General features: G+C 51.4%; 2 protein-coding genes across 6 annotated transcripts in view; both read left to right on the top strand.

Moving 5' to 3' along the window:
* The window catches only part of PASK (PAS domain containing serine/threonine kinase), a 39,287-nt gene extending 29,032 nt beyond the window's left edge, over positions 1-10,255 (top strand). For 2 of the 5 annotated variants that reach the window (XM_027116520.1, XM_027116513.1), the window contains 6 exons: positions 790-915; positions 1,001-1,135; positions 4,363-4,562; positions 7,179-7,342; positions 8,841-9,077; positions 9,670-10,255. In XM_027116520.1, coding sequence (XP_026972321.1) covers positions 790-915; positions 1,001-1,135; positions 4,363-4,562; positions 7,179-7,342; positions 8,841-9,077; positions 9,670-9,779 — 972 coding nt within the window. In that variant the 3' untranslated portion in view covers positions 9,780-10,255. The remainder of the gene's footprint in view (positions 1-789; positions 916-1,000; positions 1,136-4,362; positions 4,563-7,178; positions 7,343-8,840; positions 9,078-9,669) is intronic. The other 3 variants (XM_027116526.1, XM_027116534.1, XM_027116540.1) reach the window with 3 other exon arrangements.
* Positions 10,256-12,589: 2,334 nt separating this feature from the next.
* MTERF4 (mitochondrial transcription termination factor 4) lies at positions 12,590-18,744 on the top strand. The gene is made up of 4 exons (XM_027116599.1): positions 12,590-12,791; positions 13,954-14,437; positions 16,351-16,535; positions 17,205-18,744. The coding sequence occupies exons 1-4, from the start codon at positions 12,771-12,773 to the stop codon at positions 17,526-17,528; spliced, it is 1,014 nt and encodes a 337-aa protein (XP_026972400.1). The 5' UTR covers positions 12,590-12,770; the 3' UTR covers positions 17,529-18,744.
* The last annotated feature ends 988 nt before the right edge of the window (positions 18,745-19,732 follow it).

Raw genomic sequence — 19,732 nt, forward strand, 5'->3', positions numbered from 1 at the left:
CCGCCCCGGCCCCGCCACCCAGCACTTCCCGGTTCAGCTGCCCTCACTTTTCCTGACCCGCGGCGCATCTTGTGTATCATCTGCTTCCCGGCAGATGCTGATCTCCGTGAGGGCGGGGCTCTCTGTCGTCTGGTTTGGGGTCTCCTGCTGAAGTGCAGAGCAGGCCCGGCCCGCGGTCACTGCTCACCACATGCCCAGCACCCACCTAGGAGCAGGTGTTTTGTTGAGGGGCAGGGATGTCATTCATTGACCTAGAGTGTTGGTTTTCTTTACTAACGGTGTCTTTTTCTTCTATTCCACACTCCAACTGACTATCATTAGTTGACTAACACCGTTTTTTCTGTATTTATCTTGTGTCCATCTGTCTTGCTGAACTCTGATTAGTTCTCAGGATCAACATGAATGACAGTTTTTGTTCATTTTTTCTAGTTCTCAGGCCTCTTGTTTCATTTTCTCAGCCAGGACATCCAATACTCGGTTGAGAAATTGGGGTGGCATGCGGTGCTCTGGGGAGCACCTGTCTTTCCGCAGCTCCGCCTGTGGCTCCACCGTCACCCCCGTCCGCCCACTTTCTAGGTCGGGCTGGTCCAGTCAGCACTTCGGTCGGCTACTGACTTGCTTCTCTGTCTGCTCGCGCCGGAGTGTTGTTGTTCGGTTTCTTCTTTCACGTCCCTGGGGCTCAGCGGGGGTCGGGGTGGGGATAGGGTGAAGGCAGAGCAGCAGGCTCGACGGGCTGCTGGAGGCCTGGCGGGGATGACTGCAGTCACCTCCTCTCTGCTTTCCTCGCAGGTGGTGGTGAAGTTTATTCAGAAGGAGAAGGTTTTGGAGGATTGTTGGATTGAGGATCGCAAACTTGGGAGAGTCACTTTAGAGATTGCCATCCTGTCCCGGGTGGAGCACGCCAACATCGTCAAGGTAGAGAGCTGTTGTCACATCCGTTCTCGAGTTCGTTGTCTTGAAGGTTCCCCAGCAGGGCCACACCCAGCTTGTGTCTCTCCAGGTGTTGGATGTATTTGAAAATCAAGGGTTCTTTCAGCTGGTGATGGAGAAGCACGGCTCCGGCCTGGACCTCTTTGCATTCATCGACCGCCATCCCAGCCTCGATGAGCCCCTGGCGAGCTACATCTTCCGACAGGTGAGAGCGGGCCAGAGCCGCCCGGGGCGTGTGGGCTTGGCTGCCTGGGCCCAGGGCTGCAGGGGTCAGTGATACACACTCCGTTCTCTCTGTGAGCTGGATCTGGCCTTCGGTTTTCGGATTTTATTGAGTAGGATATGTATTTTGAGAAGAGAATTCTATGGATGAAGCAGAGAGAGTAAGGTGGGGAAGGAAGAATGAGGCCAGGTACTATCATGGAATGATGGCAGACGTGGGTTGATGATTCAGGTTTACTTATATCCCTACAATATCCGAAGCAATCTCAAAAATGGACCAGCAGAGCTACCAGACTGGGTTTTGAGATTGTGCACTTGATCTGAATCCTCGTTCACCAATGGGAAATCATTGCTCATTTGTACGTAGAGATCATTCTAGTGCCAGCACCATGAGGCTGTTGGGATTAAATCAGAGAGTGCCTCTAAGGCCCTTGTGCAGCACACACACACGAGTCCTGCACACAGGAAGTGCTTAATAAACGTAGCTGTCCAGTTAATTAGTCCACAGAGGTTGCGGTTCTGGCAATCTCATTTTACAGTGAGTATTTGTCTTGATCTCCTTGTGTCTGTCTGTGTCCTGATGTTAGTCCACTCGTTAGTTTTTGGAACGGAAGCATGACCAGGGAAGTGGAAAGGTGTCCTATGACAGAGAGAAGTTGGGTGGCAGTGCGGGGAGGGGGAGACTGCAATTCTTGTTTTAGTTTTAATATCGTGGTAGTTCCATTCCAGACGATTCCTAGCTCCCTGGAAAAGATGGAGAGATACCTGGGACGGGGCTGTGACCAATTCACAGATTTGCTCTTCGTTTCCTGGAGCTGACTTGATTTCTAATGACAGCTTCCATGAATTGACATTTCTTCCTCAAAGCTATAAGCCCCCAGAAGTTATTGGATTTGTGAAATTAAATTTCTGAGGCACCTACTTGTAAGTTTCCGTCATCATCGTTCTGCCCGAATGTCACCTCTCCCCCCTTGCTACTTTGGAAGGTTATTTACGCATCTACTTTACTTCATGGCAAAGATTTGTTTCTGAAATCTTCATGGCAAACAGAGTGTCAGTATGACATAACATTAGGAGTCACTTATCAATAGCTGCTACCTAACCGTTGTTAATTTGGGGCGACTGATACAGGTAATTCTAGTGTTCAATACTTTTTAACTTTTGCAAGAGGTATCTATAGCCCCTTTGTAAATCTATATACATAAGTGTTGTTATATGTAAACATGGATTCACAACTCTACAGAACTATATTATTACATATAAACGTGTGTATGTGCAGTGCCAGGTATTAGTGCATTGCCTCTCAGCTCCAGAGCTGTGGGTCTGCTTGGTGAACTGCTCTCCTGTGCAGCTGGGATGTTGCGGGGGGCCTGCAGGAAGAGCAGCTACTCCCATTCAGGTTCTTTACCCCTTTGTAGTTAATGAACCTTGATGAAGCCTTCCATGTTCAGATTAACGTGTGCTTTCTGTTTCCCAACTGGAGCCTGATATGTACATGTGCATGTGCGCATGTATATGTATGTACATATACATGTAAAAGTGTATATATATATGTGAATGTATAAGTATAGACATGCACGTGTATGTCTGCACACTTGCGTATGTGTGTACACGTGCGCATGCATGCTTCTTTATATAAATGTGCAGGTATGTATGTGTTTGCATGCGTATGTATGTAAATATACATTCATTCATTTAAAGTTAATTAATTCAGCTTAGTTTGTCTGCCGTGAACTATTGCTTCTGACTCAAGATATTCATCTGTAAATATAAAGTTGTCTCTAATGATGTAAACGACTGACTACATCCATGAAATCACTGTGTTATTTATTTATTTATTTATTTAAAATTTTTGGCTGCGTTGGGTCTTCGTTGCTGAGCGCAGGCTTCCTCTAGTTGCGGCGAGCGGGGGCTGCTCTTTGTTGTAGTGCGTGGACTTCTCATTGCGGTGGCTTCTCATTGCAGAGTATGGGCTCTAGGCGCGTGGGCTTCAGGAGTTGTGGCACGTGGGCTGAGTAGTTGTGGCTCACGGGCTTAGTTGCTCTGCGGCATGTGGCATCTTCCCGGACCAGGGCTCGAACCCGTGTCCCCTGCATTGGCAGGCGGATTCTTAACCATTGCACCACCAGGGAAGTCCCGAAATCACTATGTTGATTGGTACAGTTGGTGTCCAAATTATGAATGGGGTCAGAAATTGTACTAATCTTACTTAAACTTAACTGAGGTGCTACTTTTGTTGATCTCTTGTCACCAAATGTGCAGTGCAGGCAGACAGCAGTATATTCTAGTAACTTTACCCTTTCACGGAGGAGACTAATGTGCTTGGCTTGTTGGAATGAAGCCCATTTCCTGGGGAGTTACTTTAAATTCACATGGTTGAGACTTCCACACATGTTGGGGAACGTATGGCTGACACTCAGTGCTGATCTTTGAGGAGCTGCCAGAGCCTTGAAGTAGGAGTTTGGAGACTTGGCTTCTGTCCCCAACTCTGCTCCTGAATTGCCATGTGAACTCTGGGCAGAACACTGTCCCTCACTGTGAACCAAAGGTGGTGGAGTCAGGCCTTCTATAGGGCCACCTCCCATGCAACCAGCCCACACTCATTAAGGTGCCCACCATGTGTCTTTGTAGCTTCTGCCGTGGTCTGTCTGTCTTTCCTCCCAAGATGGTCGTTCTGTATCTGCTGAGGAGGTTTCATTGGTAGCACACAGACAGAGAACTTAAAACTCACATATTTATCTGGGGGAGGGAGGAATGGGGGTGTCAGTGAAAGAATACAAAGTTTCAGTTTTGCAGGATGAGTAAGTCCTAGAGGTCTGCTGTACGGCATGGTCCCTCTAGCTAACAGTGCTGCATGGTCTACTTTAAAATCTGCCAAGGGGGCGGACCGTGTCTTAGGTGTCCTTATCACAAAATAATAATAGTAATAAATAATTAAATTAAAGAAAAGAATCCTAGATCTGCGTTGCTGCCTTGTGGGCATGACGTGTGCCAGCCACACTGAGCATGCTGCCTGGAGCTGCTTTTCCTCCACACGGCTCAGCCGTGTGCGATCTGCAGCCTCCAGAGTCTTTCCTGTCACCAGTTTGTGATGAGTTAGAGGACTCTTTTGTTCTTTTTCTTTTCTTTTTTTCTTCTTAATCCTTAATTTAAATTCATGTTCTACTTGAATTGCCTTTTTAAAAGTCCCCTGTGGCCTCCTGATTTCAGCTGGTGTCAGCAGTGGGATACCTGCGCTCCAAGAGCATCATTCATCGGGACATCAAGGACGAGAACATCGTGATCGCTGAGGATTTTACAATCAAGCTCATAGACTTTGGCTCGGCTGCCTACCTGGAGAGGGGCAAGCTGTTCTATACCTTCTGTGGGACAATTGAGTACTGCGCGCCCGAAGTCCTCATGGGAAACCCGTACGTATCATGGGAGCTGCAGCCTGTTGTCACACCTGCCATCAGACCTGTGGTTGGTGGGGTTTTAGGGGGAAAAATGGTTTCAGTTTGTGCCTCTTTGACGAGGGTGTTGAGTGATAAAGTATGTTTGGGAAATAAGTGGGCAGGCAGGCAGGTAAAGTAAGGTGGGTCAGGGAAGCTGGTGGGTGGAGACAGAGATTCAGTATATTATTTCCTCAACTTTTATGTTTGGAATTTTCATATAATTAAGTTAAGAGAGGGCTTCCCTGGTGGTGCAGTGGTTAGGAATACGCCTGCCAATGCAGGGGACACACGGGTTCAAGCCCTGGTCTGGGAAGATCCCACATGCCATGGAACAACTAAGCATGTGCGCCACAACTACTGAACCTGTGCTCTAGAGCCCACGAGCCACAACTACTGAAGCTTACATGCCTAGAGCCCGTGCTCCGCAAAAGTGAAGCCACCGCAATGAGAAGCCCATGCACCCCAATGAAGAGTAGCCCCAACTCAATGCAACTAGAGAAAGCCCGCGTGCAACAGTGAAGACCCAATGCAGCCAAAGATAAATAAATTTTAAAAAAAAAGAAAAGAAAAAAAAGTTAAGAGAAAGATAAAAAGAGTCCCAAAACTTGGGACTCTTCAAATTAATGAAGAGGATTTTTTTTTTTAGTTGGTTTATTTATTTTGATGACAGAACTAGTAATCTAGTCCAATAATATATTGCTGGGCTGGCCATGTAAGAAATCAAGCAACAGAAAAAGTACTAATGCAGAGGGTCCAGGCTGAAGCTGGGTCCACTCCTGGCCAGAGGTGCTGTCGCTGACTGGCCCAGCATGCGTCAGCTTAGGGCGCGCCAAGCTTCCTGTGCTGGCTGAGAGGAGCATCAGGGGTGCAGGCCGCATTTACATCTCTGCACCCCAGAAGCCTGTGAGCTGGAGGAGCCCGGCCTGGGCAGGGCCTGGTCTCAGGGAACTCGGGAGAGGAAGGGATACCGATGTAGCTCAGGTGCTCGTGGGCTTGCATGGAAACGGTGCTCAGTGTTTCCCCTGCGTATGCATGGATTTCTGTCTTGTCCACATGTAAACGAAGTGTGTCTGTACACATATGGAATGAAATCCAGTCAGATCCGGACCACAGGTATTATCCTGTACCACCTACACGTACTTTGGAGCAGTGTGGTTAGGACGTGTCTCTCCAGGAGGGCTTGTGGTTAGAGGGACAGGCGCCAGAGCGTCGCGGGGTCCTTCACTGCCCGGTTCTACATCCCGTCCTCAGGGACCCCGCTTCCTCGCTCTTGTTTTCATGTCCTTCTACTCCAGGGGCGGCAGATCCGGCCCCCACCTGTTTTCATAACTACAGTCCTGTCGGCTCACGTAGTGTCTGTGGCTGCTTCTGTGCTGCCCTGGTGGACAGAGGCCACGTGGCCCCAGCCTGAAATACTTACTGTTTGGCGCTTTGTAGCAAAAGTTTGCTGACCCCTAGTCTATTGGATTTTCCTCTTTAGCCTCCAAAATTCTTAAAATCTCTTTTTCCAAAACATAAGTGGCACAAAACAAAAACTGCCGAATCTGATTTTCTGGCTGTAGCGTTGTCTCATCCCCTCACTTCCCTGAGGTCTGTCCTCGTGGCCCCTCCCCTCCTGGCCCCTCTTCTCGCCTGGGGCCCAGCCCCCCGCCCCTACTGCCCACTGGTTTCCCGACTCCTGATGTCCCCAGGCTCTCTGTGGCTCCCTGGAAGGCAGAGGGCTCCGTCCTGGGCCCTCTTCTCACCAGTTCCTCTCAGCCACCTTGTCTACATTCCTGTTCTGCTGCAAAGACGCTGCTGCCCAAGTCTCTTGGGGCCAGACTCTCCCTCCGCCCGAGCTCCAGACCCGAGGGACCAACCGCAGTGGGCAGCACGGGGGCTGGTGCGTGGGGGCCATCAGCCTGGCTCCCGTGCCCGCCCAGCAGCAGCCTCACCTCTTCTACGTGGAACCAAGGTGATATGTATTTTGCTGGTTTGCTGTGAGGATGAGGGTTAGACCATGTACGTGCCTTGCAGAGCACCAGCATCTCACAAGTACCCAGGAAATGGTGGCTGGGATGAGGGTGTTTGTAACCACAGGCAATAACAAAGAGCACCCGAGGGAGCTGCCTCCCTGAAGCCTGCTCCTCCAGCCGGCCGGCTGCCTGCACTCCCTCTGTCCATGCCCTTCTCACTCTCCTCTATCTATCCTGCGCCGCTGCCTTACCTCATCCTTAAGGATGCTCACCCGTGCCAGTCTCGCCTTGAGCACCCTTCACATCTTTCTGAAGCTGCCTGTGGCTCCCCAGGGCCCCTAGTGAGCCGAGTTCCTGCGGGCCTGGAACTCTGCCTGCGCTCCCGGGCCTTCTCTCCACCTCCTCCAGGAAGCCCCCGGGGAGGCACTCTGCTCTGCCCCCGTGCCATCTCCTGACTGTCTCTCAGCTGCCGAGTGGGGCTTTGCTTTTCCTCTCCCTCTGCAGCATGTGGCCGGCACCCGGCTGGGGGCGGACGGGCCGGCGCTGAGGACGTGGTTGAGGAGTATGGCGCGTCTCCCTGGAAGCCGCTCTCGGGTGACTTGTGCGGGTGCCAGGCTCACGTGCGGGGCCGGCCCAGCGCCCCGAGTGCTTTCTCTCCTTCCTGCAGTTACAAGGGGCCAGAGCTGGAGATGTGGTCGATGGGCGTCGCACTGTACACGCTGATCTTCGAGGAGAACCCCTTCTGCGAGCTGGAGGAGGCCTTGGAGGCTGTGATAAACCCCCCGTACCTGGTGTCGGAAGGTGAGCTCGTGCAGTGGCGGGCGGACGGGCGCCGGCGTCGCACAGGCTTCCCGTCTGCGAGAGCAGCGCACCCGGGTCCGTGCCGATAGCCCAGCTCTCTCTCTAATCTCTTCTTCTCGGACTTTGATCTGAACATAAGGACGATTTGAATATGACCTTCAAACATCACAACTTTATTTTTAGGAGAGTTTCCCTTTGGACCATAGGGCCCTCTTCTGAAGGATGCGCAAACACTAGCCGTCTCTGAGCGTGGCCGTGGCAGTGACTGTAAGGTCACCTGTCGGGGAGGGCAAAGGATGGACTTGGCCCCCCGGCCGCTCATGTGGAACCTGGGGGTTTCTGTCCCACCTCGAGCTCCCGTGAGCTGGCTCCCCCAGGGCCATGAGTGGCAGTTTGCGTCTGCAGTGAGGACCTCTGGGCGGTATGCCTGGAGTGGGACCCTCACGGCCCATACCTGGAGGTGCTCCTGGGAGCTGGACCACGGGTTCTGAGGTCTCTCAGACATTAGTGACATAGTGACATTCTGTGATGCCAGAGTAATCATTCATCGTTACAGGCAGTGAGGAGCTAAGTGCCCTCATGAATCTAGTCTGGCCTTGGGCTCTTTGCTTAGGTTAGAAGCCTGTGTCTCAGCCCGCTCGGGCGTCCATGACAGGACACCGCAGACTGAGGGCTTAAAGCAGACATTTATTTCTCAGTCTGGAGGCTGAGAGCCCGAGATCAAGGTGCTGGCAGATGCGGTTCCTGGTGGGAGCCCTGTTCCTGGCTTGCAGATGGCTGCCTTTTCCTGTGTCCCCACGTGGCAGAGAGAGGGAGAGAGCCGGCCCTCTCGTGTCTCTCCTGATAAGAGCACTGATGCTGTTGCGGGGGCCCCTCCTCATGACCTCGTCTAGCCCTCGTCACCTCCCAAAGGCCCCACCTCCTAATATCATCACACTGTGAATCTGGGTAGGGGGGTGCACAGTTCAGTCCAGAGCAGCCTAGAAGAAGATTTGTAGAGTTTTGCTAACGTTCTGGATTCCGTGGTACCACGGCTCTTGCAGCTCTGCCTACGGGGGCTGCTCCGCAGGCTCTCTCACTAGGCTCTCAGGATACTCACTTGGGCAGTGAGGCTTGGAGTGGCCCTGACTGAGGTGACACTAAAAGGAAATGGGACCCAGATCCAGACTCAAGGCTGGGGGCTCTTCTCAGAGCTCGTGCTGCCTTCCTGTGGGGACTGAGCTGGGGCTCTGCTGCCGGCCACCTCCCACCTCCGTCCTGTCACGTGATCCCTGTGTCCACAGCTCTGCACCCCCAGAGTCCCTCAGATCAGGCCCAGGTTAGGAGCTTCCACACTTGGTGTGGTGAGCAAGGTGGGATCTCGAGCTCCAAGCTTTCCTTTCAGAGGCAACAAACATCTCCCACAGCCCCTCCTGAAGCATAGCTGGGACCCCACATTCCAGAACTCCCGGAGTGTTAGTTAGAAGTGGGGATCCAGAGCCACCTCCTGTCCCATCAGACCCAGGACCTGCAGTTGTGAAATGCGTTCCACCTGCCCCCAGCCTGGGTCCTCCGTCAGTCTTCTGGCCACACGCCTTTCTGTCCCCAGATCTCATGAACCTCATGTCTGGGCTGCTACAGCCTGTCCCCGAGCAGCGCACCACCTTGGAGAAGCTGGTGACAGACCCCTGGGTGACGCAGCCTGTGAACCTGGCTGACTACACCTGGGAAGAGGTGTGTCGACTAAACAAGCCAGGTGAGAGGCAAGGCCCGTGCCCCTCGGGGCTGAGGCGGTTCCCAGGCTGCTTCCCGGGTCTTGGGGGAGGGCGAGGTTCCTTCCTCTGTGCTGCCCTGGACATGAACGTCAGGGCCCAGAGCTGGCTTGTCGCCTGTGAAACAGACTCCAGAGGTCCCTGAACACCACCAGGGGCTTTGGAAGGTGGGTGCGTGCCCACGGGAGCCTCTGACAAGGAGGAAACCGCAGACGGTATTGAGGGCTGCGCCAGAGAGTTTGCAAAGTGTAGCTGGCAGTGGTCTGAGCGGGCCGAAAGGGAGGATAAGGCCCAGACGAGGAGTGCGATGGTCTGGGGGACCCCGGGGGCCCACAGCTGGGAGCGGCAGCCCCGTGTGTCTGGTCCCCGCTGCTCAGAGTGGGCAGACATTGTCTGTGGCTCTGGACGTAGAATCCCCGCGGCACCACAGCAGGGTCCAGGGAGTCTAGAACATTGCCAGTTGGGTTCTGAAGGGTTCCCCTGATGTCTTTTGCTCCTAAGAATTTCTCCAAAGAGAAGCAAAGTATTTTAGAATCTTGCTGTTGGCAGTTGACACAGTATTTTTTCTTTCTTTAGAGAGCGGAGTTCTGTCCACGGGCAGTCTGGAGCTGGAGAGCGGGAGCCCAAGTGCAGTGGCTCGGGCCCCGGAGCTGCGCAGGGCTTCATGTGCGCGGGCAGGCCCCTAAGCGCCAGGGAACCCAGCTCTCTGCTGCTCTCCTTCACTCAGGAAGTCATGTTATATTCAGGCCCCGTCCATTCAGAGGAAGTAAGTTCTCAAGAATTAGGCCCAGTGCACCGTCTAAAACCTCATATGCAAGCTTGAACAAAAGCCAGGGATACTATATTGTTTTAGGGTTATAAAATAGACTTGGAATTCATTTTTTTCATGGCCTTGAAAAAACATTCTAGTGTTCAATTGAGTTTTGTACTATTTTTTACTATTAAAAGGCTTCTAATTTGTGAAATTCGAAAAGGCACACAAAAGGTTTTTAATCCTCTTTCTACTTTTGTATATGTGCCTGTGTTTCTGCTTCCTGACTTGGTATATGCTCCTCTGATATGTGGAATGTGTAGAACCTATTCACCAAATGACCAGACTGTTTCATTAATTTATTTCCTTGAACGTTTTCCAAATTAAAGCAACTTTGTTAGTAAGCAATTACCCTGACTTGGGCCATGTGAATTCTTCCACAGCGCTGGTATGGGAAGTACTTCATTTCTTTATTTTTCCGTTTGTGCATCTCCACTTGCCACAGCTGGAGAGAGGTTCAGCCTTGGTCAGTTTGGGGGTCCCTCCTATGGGTGAGCCCAGGGCTCTGCAGCTTGCTTGGTCTAAGGAGACTAGAGGGTGTGGTGTTTCAGGCATTGCCCTTCTCCTTGTGCACAAGCTCACCAGGGCTGGCCCACCATCTGTCTGTGCTCTGCTGTCCACCCACGACACCCTCCCAGCACTCCCCAGCCAGTCCAGGCTCCCTCCGTGAGTATGCGGGGGGGCGTTCAGCCCCGACTGTCCCTCTCCCATCCCTGTTCAGGCCCCAGTGCAGCTGTCACACACTCAGAAGGCCCTTCCCCTCTAGGCTCCAGTCCATCCCCCTCTGAAACAGAGTCAGCTAGCTCAGGCACAGGAAATCCAGCCTCTATTTTGCATCTGTGTTAGAGGGGAGGGAGTGGTTGGTGTCAGAGAGAAACCTTTCATTTTTCCCCTGCTCAAATAGCAGGAAGAAAACAAAACCAAAACCAAGACCCCCCCCCCCCGCCGCCCCCCGCTACCCCAACCCGTGCCTTTTTCCCACGTTATCACTTTCCGCAGGTGCCAAGGCTCCTGTCCCGAGCTCTAGGGAAGATGCTCAGGGGCCAGCCTGCCTCTAGTATGCTAGTGTTCATTTAGGAAGCATGCAACTGTCGTGATATTTTCAGATGCTCCGATGACAGTTAATTTGATTCTCAACTACTGGGATGCAGGCTATTGCCTTCCCCTTCCTTTAGGAAGTGCTGCCTGAGTCTCCGTGATGTCTCAAGAGACTGACGAGGGACCTTCCTCCATCCGTCAGGGACAGTAAAGGCAGGGCTTTTAGAAGTGAATTTTTAAAGTGTGTAGTACGTTAATGACATTTACTCTTCAGAATCAAATGAGTCTCGTGATGTTCAAAGAACTCTTCAAGAGTGGGGGAAAAAAACACAAATGTTTTCCTATGTAGTTTTTATGATGCTTATAACACAAAAGAAGTTACAGAATGTTTCTACAGACAGGTGTGCAATGGGCCGAGAAGGCAAAGTTCTAGGTCTCCAAGAACTGTTACTTCTCTATAAGAAAAAGTTATTAAAACTCATCTGATTTGATGGCAGCAGAAAGTCTGAACACTCTGAGAGTGCTCTCTGCAGAAAGAGTCCAGATAGAAAAGTTTACAGCCTCCCGCTTCTTTGGCATAATCCTTCTGTAGAAAGATTTTTAGCATCCAGTCTGGTGCCTGGCCCAGAGCTCTATAAATTGTATCCATGCAAGAATCAAGTCCTTTTTCTCAGTTCGGAAACAAGTAGATAAAACAAGAAGAAATACTCATACACTAAGGCTTGGGCTTACAATTGGTGGAATTTAGGCAGCTGAGAAAGCACACCTTTTTTTTCTTTTTCACCACTATCCCCTTTTGAAAGATGGTTAGTGTCTATATTTGAACTGTTACAGGCCTATGTCCGAAATTTAAGAATGAATGCAAATTAGGCTGAAACATCACTGGATTTCATCCCAAGAGGAAACCAGACCTCTAAGCTGGGAGGACCCCCCCCCCTTTTTTTTAAACTGTAAAGACTTCTGGAGTTCCACTGGATACTTTAAACCTCTAGAATATGTGTGTGTGGGGGGGTGTTTATCAAGAATTATAATTGGAGCTCACAAGAAGTAAGGGTGCTTGTCAAATAAGGATTGGTTGGGGTCTGAAATGGTTGCACGGTTATAAAGGGAGACCTTGAGACCAGAAGGTTGAGCTGGCAGGTGCTGTTCTGAATAGGCTGGGGGTGTCCCTGGGTCTGGAACAGTTCAAAGCTCACGTTCTCAGCGGTGCAGAGAGTGGCTGAGACCAGGTCCTCCATGGCCGCCAGACTCCATTTTGCATGCCTGAACCGATCGCTCCACTACCATTTCAACTTGTCACTAATATTCATATTGAATGCAGATTCCACACCAAATAACTATATCTGGGACCGGCTCCCTTTTACTCAGACCGCCCGGTCTCTACCTCAACGTGAACCTGCCTTGGGAGGGGCCCTGCTTTCTCCGGGGAGGTTACTGCTGGACAGCGAGGCGGTGGCCGGTTTGAGCGAGGTTATGGTTTCCTCTCACCTCCACTCTTAAGAGGAATTTTAAGGTAATGAGAAGCGAACGTATGGGGAAGGAGCTGTTCATTTACTGCGCTAGCCGAGAGCTCTAGAAAGCGGAAACCCGGGCAGCGGAGGCACCAAGCAAAGGCGCGCTCTCCGCGCCCAAGGTGGCGGCGGGCTGCGCCAGGCCCCAGAAACCGGTCCAGCACCGGACACCTGCGGACAAGGGCTGGGCGGAACTGCTTCCCGCGCCTTCGCGCTGCCGAGGGGAAGGGCGGAAGCGGCGGACCCGGAGGGCGGAAGCGGCGGACCCGGGAGACGGCTGCTTCCGGCGTCAGCGGCGCTGCCGCTGCCTTCGCGCTATGGCTGCGTTGGGTCGGCAGGTGAGGGGGAACCGCGAGCAGGGGCTCCTGGAGGGTCGTAGAGGCCGGCGCACGCCGACCTGGTGCCGCACCCTGATCTGCGGCGCTCTCCGCTCCGCCAGTGCGGCTTTATCCCACTTCCACCCCGCCGGCGCTGGGCCGACCCCGCGAGTGGACCCCAGACAGGGCGAGAGCGGGAGGCGGGAGCAGCGAGCGGGTGGATTTGACTGGCTGGCGGGGGCGCGGCGGCCGAGGGCGCTGGGGAGGTTTTGGGACGGGCCGTGAAGGGCGGTTGAGTGCCTGGGGATGTGGGCCTCGTTCGTTACGCGCCAGCCTGAACCCTGGAGAGTTCTGAAGTCAACGGGAGTAGTTTGCCTGCAGGCTACCAGGATTTCTTTTGTGGAATGAATTTAAGTACGTGAATCTGGAGACTTACGTGAGGTCCAGATTTTTCAGGTGTGGGTACCCACTTGGACCCCCAGAGTTGGCACGGAAATCACTTTAAGTTACAGACATTTGAGGTTTAGCAGATACAGAAAGAAGCCGCCTTGGGGCGGCCCTTACCGCGCTAAAAGCAGAACTTTCTGGGAGCGAGGGCGCCACAGATCCTTTCTCCTGGGGAGCTTTACGGCCAGGAAGGAAAAAAGAGAGGGAAGACGACGTGTATCTACATAAGCAAACATTATCACAGACTTCCTGGGCTCCCATTTGCTCGCCTAGGAGCCCACCACCCATTTGCTCCAGTTAGCCCCCAACTCCAGCCATTTAGGGAACCAGCACTTGTGAGCCACCACATGCATATAAATAAACTGTTTTTTTCTGCCCGCTAATCTTCCAGTTAAATTTGCAGGCCCCCCAGGCACTGAGAAGGTGGAGGAAACCCGCCCCCCCCACTTTACCTGGTGGCGTTGAAATAGTTCTCCCCTGTCCCCCTTGTCTGTCTCCTCAGCTATAGCAGCAACAGCTCATCTCTGTGCTTCTGCAGTTCTCTGTTCTCTGTTCTCTGTACGTGAACGTCTTTCTCTGTAGGCTTTTTAAGTTCAGGTATGACTTTGCGGATTGCTTGTAAAAACTTCTGTTTGTGTAGGACCAAGGCACTAAATACCCTGCCTCAGAAATCCCGAGGTGTCCGTTATGTGGGAGTGGTGAGGAATTAATTCCCTTTGGGGGCTGTGTCTTACAGGTCTTGGATGGGCACCGCCTGATCCCCCTCACCTGGTTCCTTATTGCTAGGCAGACTACTCGGCTTGGAGGACAGAAGAGGACGACTGCTTTTTTGCTGCGTAAACTGACAACGGTCTCCAGCAGGGGGGGCCTCGGGGAGTCACCCTCTGTTGAACCCCAGAAGTACGCGCAAGAACCAGAGCACAGGACGGGGCTGACTCAGTGCCTCCTCGAGAAGCAGAGGACGGCTGTGGAGCGAGAGAAGGTCGTCAGTTCCCTCCTGGACATGGGTTTCAGTGATGTCCATGTTAACGAACTGCTCAGTATACAGCCAGGCACCCACCCTCAGCAGTTGCTGGATATCATTTCAGAATTAATACTCCTGGGTCTGAATCCAGAGCCTGTGTGTGTGGCCTTAAAGAAGAGTCCTCAGTTACTGAAACTGCCTGTCATGCACATGAAGAAGCGCTCCAGTTACCTGCGAAAGCTGGGGCTTGGAGAAGGTATGAGAAGGTGTAGATTTTATATAGGGAGCTGAGGAGTCAGAGATGGGGAACGAATAGCCTGGTGAGGTAGATTCGGGGAGGTTTCTGGGGGAAAGGCCTTTGAGAGGAATGTGTGATTTGGCTTGGAGGTGAGGAAGCAGAATGAGCTCCGCAGAGGGCATTGCAGGAGGGAGGGGGGACTGAGTGACCGACCCAGGCTCGTGTCTGGCGTGTTCACTAGAGGCTCTGGCATCCAGAACGGTGCTGGGCACGTGGTGTTGGTTTATGTGCAGGTATGTTGCCCTTTGATGCTCAAGCTGACTTGGGGTGGGCTTAGTGCTTTGTGTCTGTGTGATGGGAAGCCAGAGAGACAAAGTTCCCTGTAGAGGCTTGGATTCCAGTCAGGTGTCTCGATTTACTGTGGAATGTGAGATCTGCCCAGATTCCTGGGACACTGGTGGAGTGAAGGCAAAAAGAGCCACCATCCCCACCCCCACAGGATTCGCGCCCCTGGAGCCCTAGAAGTTAACTGGATCTCTTTACGGGCCTTCTGGGGGCGGGGTGGCGTGAGCAACTCCTAGGACCCCTGCCTGCTTTGACCAGAGGAATGCCACTCTTTTGTTTATTCTTGCCTCTTGCTGGTGAAATATTGTCGGGTGGGGGAGGGGGAGAAAAGGTTTGGGAATTCAGATTTCAGAGGATCTTTACGGTCTCCTTCTCTAGAAAATGAGCAAAAGATAGCGGTGTGGGGCTTCCCTGGTGGCGCAGTGGTTGAGAGTCTGCCTGCTGATGCAGGGGACACGGGTTCCTGCCCCAGTCCGGGAGGATCCCACATGCCGCGGAGCGGCTGGGCCCGTGAGCCATGGCCGCTGAGCCTGCGCGTCTGGAGCCTGTGCTCCGCGGGAGAGGCCACAACAGTGAGAGGCCCGCGTACCGCAAAAAACAAAACAACACAAAACAACAAAACAAACAAAAAGTGGTGTGTGTTTCTCTTAACAGATTACCTATCGCAGTATAATCTAAAAAGCTAAACTTAGCACCTTACATGCAGCGGTTATATCAATAAATTAACAAGCTCAGCGTGGCCTTAAGCTGCAAAGATGAAGACTAAATTCCTGAAATTCATTCCTGACACGTTTTATCAAGACACTGACTGGCTCACCTGTTAGGAAGATTTTAATTAACAGTTTAAACAAGTGGTTCTAAGTTTCTAGGTACTAAATTTTACTCAGTTACCTGTAGGAAGACCATATGCCCTAATTTGCCTGGGAGAGTCTCAGTTTATACCAGTTATCCTAATGCAGTTACTAATAGGGACTCTGTCACTGAGAAGCACCGTAGTGTGGATAAAATATATGGTCACCCACTAACCAGGAGATCATCAGTCTCTGTGGTTGTGTGTCATGATTCTTGTGGTTATTACATTAATTATTAGAGCAGAACGCCCTTTCATTGAGTTCAGGCTCCTCAGTCTTAAGAATGTTGGTTGTGAATATTTCAAGGGCTATTTTATCATAGAAGGAAACATGAACCCAAAGCCCTGATATGGGGGAAGCTACTATCCCATCTTACTGTCTGAGCTTTCCAGTAAATCCCTGTGAAAGTCTTTTCTAGGTGAGAAGGGCAAGAGGAGACCTAGAATATGAAGTAGGTGCCTTTCAGCTGTGAGGCCAGAAAGAGGCCTCTTGATACCAGGAGGGAGGGTTGGCGAGTCTGAGAAGTGAGAGGGAGTCAGTGGGGAGATGTCTCATTCTGGCCCATCCCATTTCCACGACGCTTCTGGGAAGACGTTATCTGAAGCTGGCACTCCTTCTGTGGAGGAGAGGATCCTTGTTTGATTTTTAAATGCTGGCTTGTATTGGGTGTGGTTGGCCACTTGGGCTTCTGGAATATCCTAAAATTATGTACTTGCCCTTTTTTACGTTCTTCAGGGAAATTAAAGCGGGTGCTTTACTCTTGCCCTGAAATTTTCACCATGCGTCAGCGGGACATTGAGAGCATCGTCGGGGTTCTCAAGGAGAAGTGCCTTTTCACGGTAAAGCAAGTCACCGAGATTTTGCACAGATGCCCCTGTGTTCTTCGGGAGGACCCTGGTGAACTGGAGTACAAATTCCAGGTGAGAATTCCTGGTGGCGTGATTAGTAACAGCAAGTTTTCGAGTGTAGTCAGGGTTAGCTGACTCGCGGGGGCGAGTGGATGAGGTGAAAGGCCTAGACCCTCTTTGCTTGCACCAGCCAAAGAGAGTTCGGTTTTCGTTCTTCACTTCTTTACTACAGGTAAAAAAAACCTCTTTTGCAACTTTTCTGCCGTTAATAAGGGATGACCCAGGTCTATTCTTAGAATCCTAATGAGGCCTCTGCTTAAAATACTTAATTTAAAAATAGCTAGAACCTTCCTATCTTTAGAACCTATTTTGCATGTTGATCTTAGAAACATAATTGTGAAGGGTGTCCTAATTTTTTGGTAACAATTATGATGGCTTAGGTCAAATCCTAGATGTTTTCTGAATTTTTTGCCTATTTTTTCCATACTCAGAGTTTTCCTTACCCCATGAAGAAAAATAGAACTTAATTTCTCCCTCCTGCCCTTTATTTTCTGCTGCATTTTTCTCGATATGAATTTGAAAATGCTTTGAAAGCCATCACGCAGGTGTCGGGATCGTAGTGTTCTGCCGTCGCTAGTGAGGCAGGTCTCTCCCAGTGCTTTTGGACAGTTCAGTTCACTGCGCCTTAGGAGCCTACAAAGCTTTCTGCAGCTGCACTTCCTAACCATGCTGTGTCTCCAGTATGCCTATTTCAGGATGGGGATTAAACATGTGGACGTGGTGAAGACCGACTTCCTGCAGTACTCCATGACCAAGACCAAGGAGAGGCACGTGTTCCTGGAGCGCCTGGGCCGGTACCAGACCCCCGACAAGAAGGGGCAGACGCTGGTCCCCAACCCTTTACTCAGGGACATCCTCAGGGTTTCAGAAGCTGAGTTTCTGGCCAAGACAGCCTGTTCTTCTGCTGAGGAGTTTGGGGTTTTTAAGGAACTCTTGGCCCGGGAGGAGGAGGAGTCTGAGGGCCGAATGGCTGATGCCGGAAGCCCGGAGGAGGCGGGGCCGTGACGGACGGACTGGAGTGCAGAGAAGCCCAGACGGATCGGAGGGTACTGTAGTTTCCTCAAGGCTTTTGGGAACTTCACTTGGATCTTCTCAGGTTATTTTTCATTCTCAAACTGGTCTTTTGATAAAAAATTAATTGGAAATCACCTGAGAAGTAGACTAAGAAGCAGATGCATTGGTTTGATCTGCCATCAGGTTCAGGGGGGAGGGCCCTGTTCCATCCTGAGTAAAAGGCTGACTTTGAGCCTCTAGATCGTGGGGGGGGGCTCGACACATCGACGTTCGGTCTTACTTTTTCTCTCCCATCTGTGTTGGTGACAGTCCCGTGACAGTGGGGGATGTTTCTTCTGGTTCAGGAGTCATTTTACATCCTCCTCGTGACAAAGAGTTCTGAGAAGACAGCGAGCTTTTAGGTTATCACAGCACTTTATTTTATGAAAACAAGGAACAGGTTTTCCACAAAAATACTCAGGTTTTCAGTTCAAAAATAGCTTATGGTTTCGTAATTGCAGTCATTGTACAGCAGAGTAAAAGGAAGTTGATTAGTGATGTATGGTTTTGTTCTGCACAGCTTCTTAATGCCAGCAACGCGGGGAGGGCGCTTTTTGCATCTTTGTGAAGAGCAGGCCCTGACTCTGACCACCGGCGGAGTTTGCTTTCACGCCAGCTCAGGCCCAGGGGGTTGCATCCAGGCCTGACGTCTCTGGCGTCCGTGGAGTTCTGACCTGGAGCCAGGGCCACAGGTCTGGGCTTGGTTTCATTTCAGGGAGCTCTCCGTGACACCAGAGGTGGTGGAAGGCCCCTTGGGGAGGCCAGTGGGTCTGAGGAGTGACTTGAAGAGTTGGGGTTGGGGAATGGGCTTGGATGTAAGCCAGGGGTCATCTCTGAGGTAGAGGTACAGCCCTGATGGCGTGAGCTCTGCGAGGGATGGGAAGATGGGTGATTCCTAGAAGGTTCTGGAGATTCCTTTCTTGGGGGAGCTGGCACAGGATTGATGCTGCAGAAGACATTTTTGGTGATGTGCCCAAAACTCAGGTCTTTACAGCATTTTAACAGCTACACACGAGACTCCTGGTGCTTGGCCTCGCTGTTCTTGCAGAGACCACGTAAGTCCTGTCAGGTGGCGGTTCTCACCTGGGGGTGATCTTGACAACAGGGAACACCTAGCAACATCTGGGGACATTTCCCATCTGGTTGTTAGGACCAGGAGGGTGTGCAGTTGGGGTCTAGTGGGGTCTAGTAGGTCGAGGCCAGGGCTGCTTCTAAACATCCTACAGTCACAGGACAGGCCCACGACAGGGTGAGCCAGCCCAGAGACAGCAGCGCCAAGGCTCAGACACTGCTCTCAGGCCCCATTTAGCAAAACGCGACCGTGTTGATTCGTGAGGACTTAAGGTTTTAAATGGGCTTACATTTGTTTCTCTTTTATTTAAAAGTAAAGTAAATAGCTGATTTTTAAAGAGAGTTCCTGTCTCCTCTCTACTGGGGTTCTCTTGGTAGGTTTGAGCTGTGTTTCATTGCGGGTAGGTTTGAGCTGCATTTACTGAGGAGTAGATGCTTTTGCTTTCTCCAGGCTCATATTCGAGCATGACTGCAAAGAGAAAGACTTTGTTTTGCAAAAGCACAGTAGCTCAGTGAGTCCCTCCACACGTGGGTCCGACATCAGGGGCAGTTGTTGGCCAGTGGCAGGAGTTCCAGCCCAGGGAAGGTGCTGGAGGTTGGCTGACACCAGGTGGAGCCCTTGCCTGTTGGTGTGGCTGGTGGGTGAGCAGCAGGGTGCCGCATAGCTTTCCTCATTTGCACCCGTGTCAGTCCTTGTGCAAGGGGAAAAGGGAGGTTTTGTCTTTACTGTCTTTCTTAGCCATGGGCAGAATGATTTGAAAGTAAAGAGATTTCATTTTTCATTTACTCTTGTGTTTTGTGGTCTCCGGGTGGCCGGCACGATCCCTGGAACCTAGGGTGTTGCTCTTGTGCCCCCCAGTCGGGACTAACAGAATCTTAAATCTAAGCTCGATTACGTGGTTAGTTGATCCAAGTTTTGATTAGCACAAGGCTAACTCGGCAACTCAGGATCACTCCTTTCTTTTCGACACAGAAATGTGTATGCCCCTGGCAATGTTTTGATTCCATTTTTGCTAATTTTTTGGGGTGGACCTTGAGTATCTCCAAGGAAGACGTTAGAGTTTTAAGAAGGAGCCATGTGGAAA

Source organism: Aethalodelphis obliquidens, unplaced genomic scaffold (genome assembly GCF_003676395.1).
Source record: "Aethalodelphis obliquidens isolate GAN/ISIS:26980383/991018 unplaced genomic scaffold, ASM367639v1 scaffold2, whole genome shotgun sequence".
In the NCBI taxonomy this organism is placed as follows: domain Eukaryota; kingdom Metazoa; phylum Chordata; class Mammalia; order Artiodactyla; family Delphinidae; genus Aethalodelphis; species Aethalodelphis obliquidens.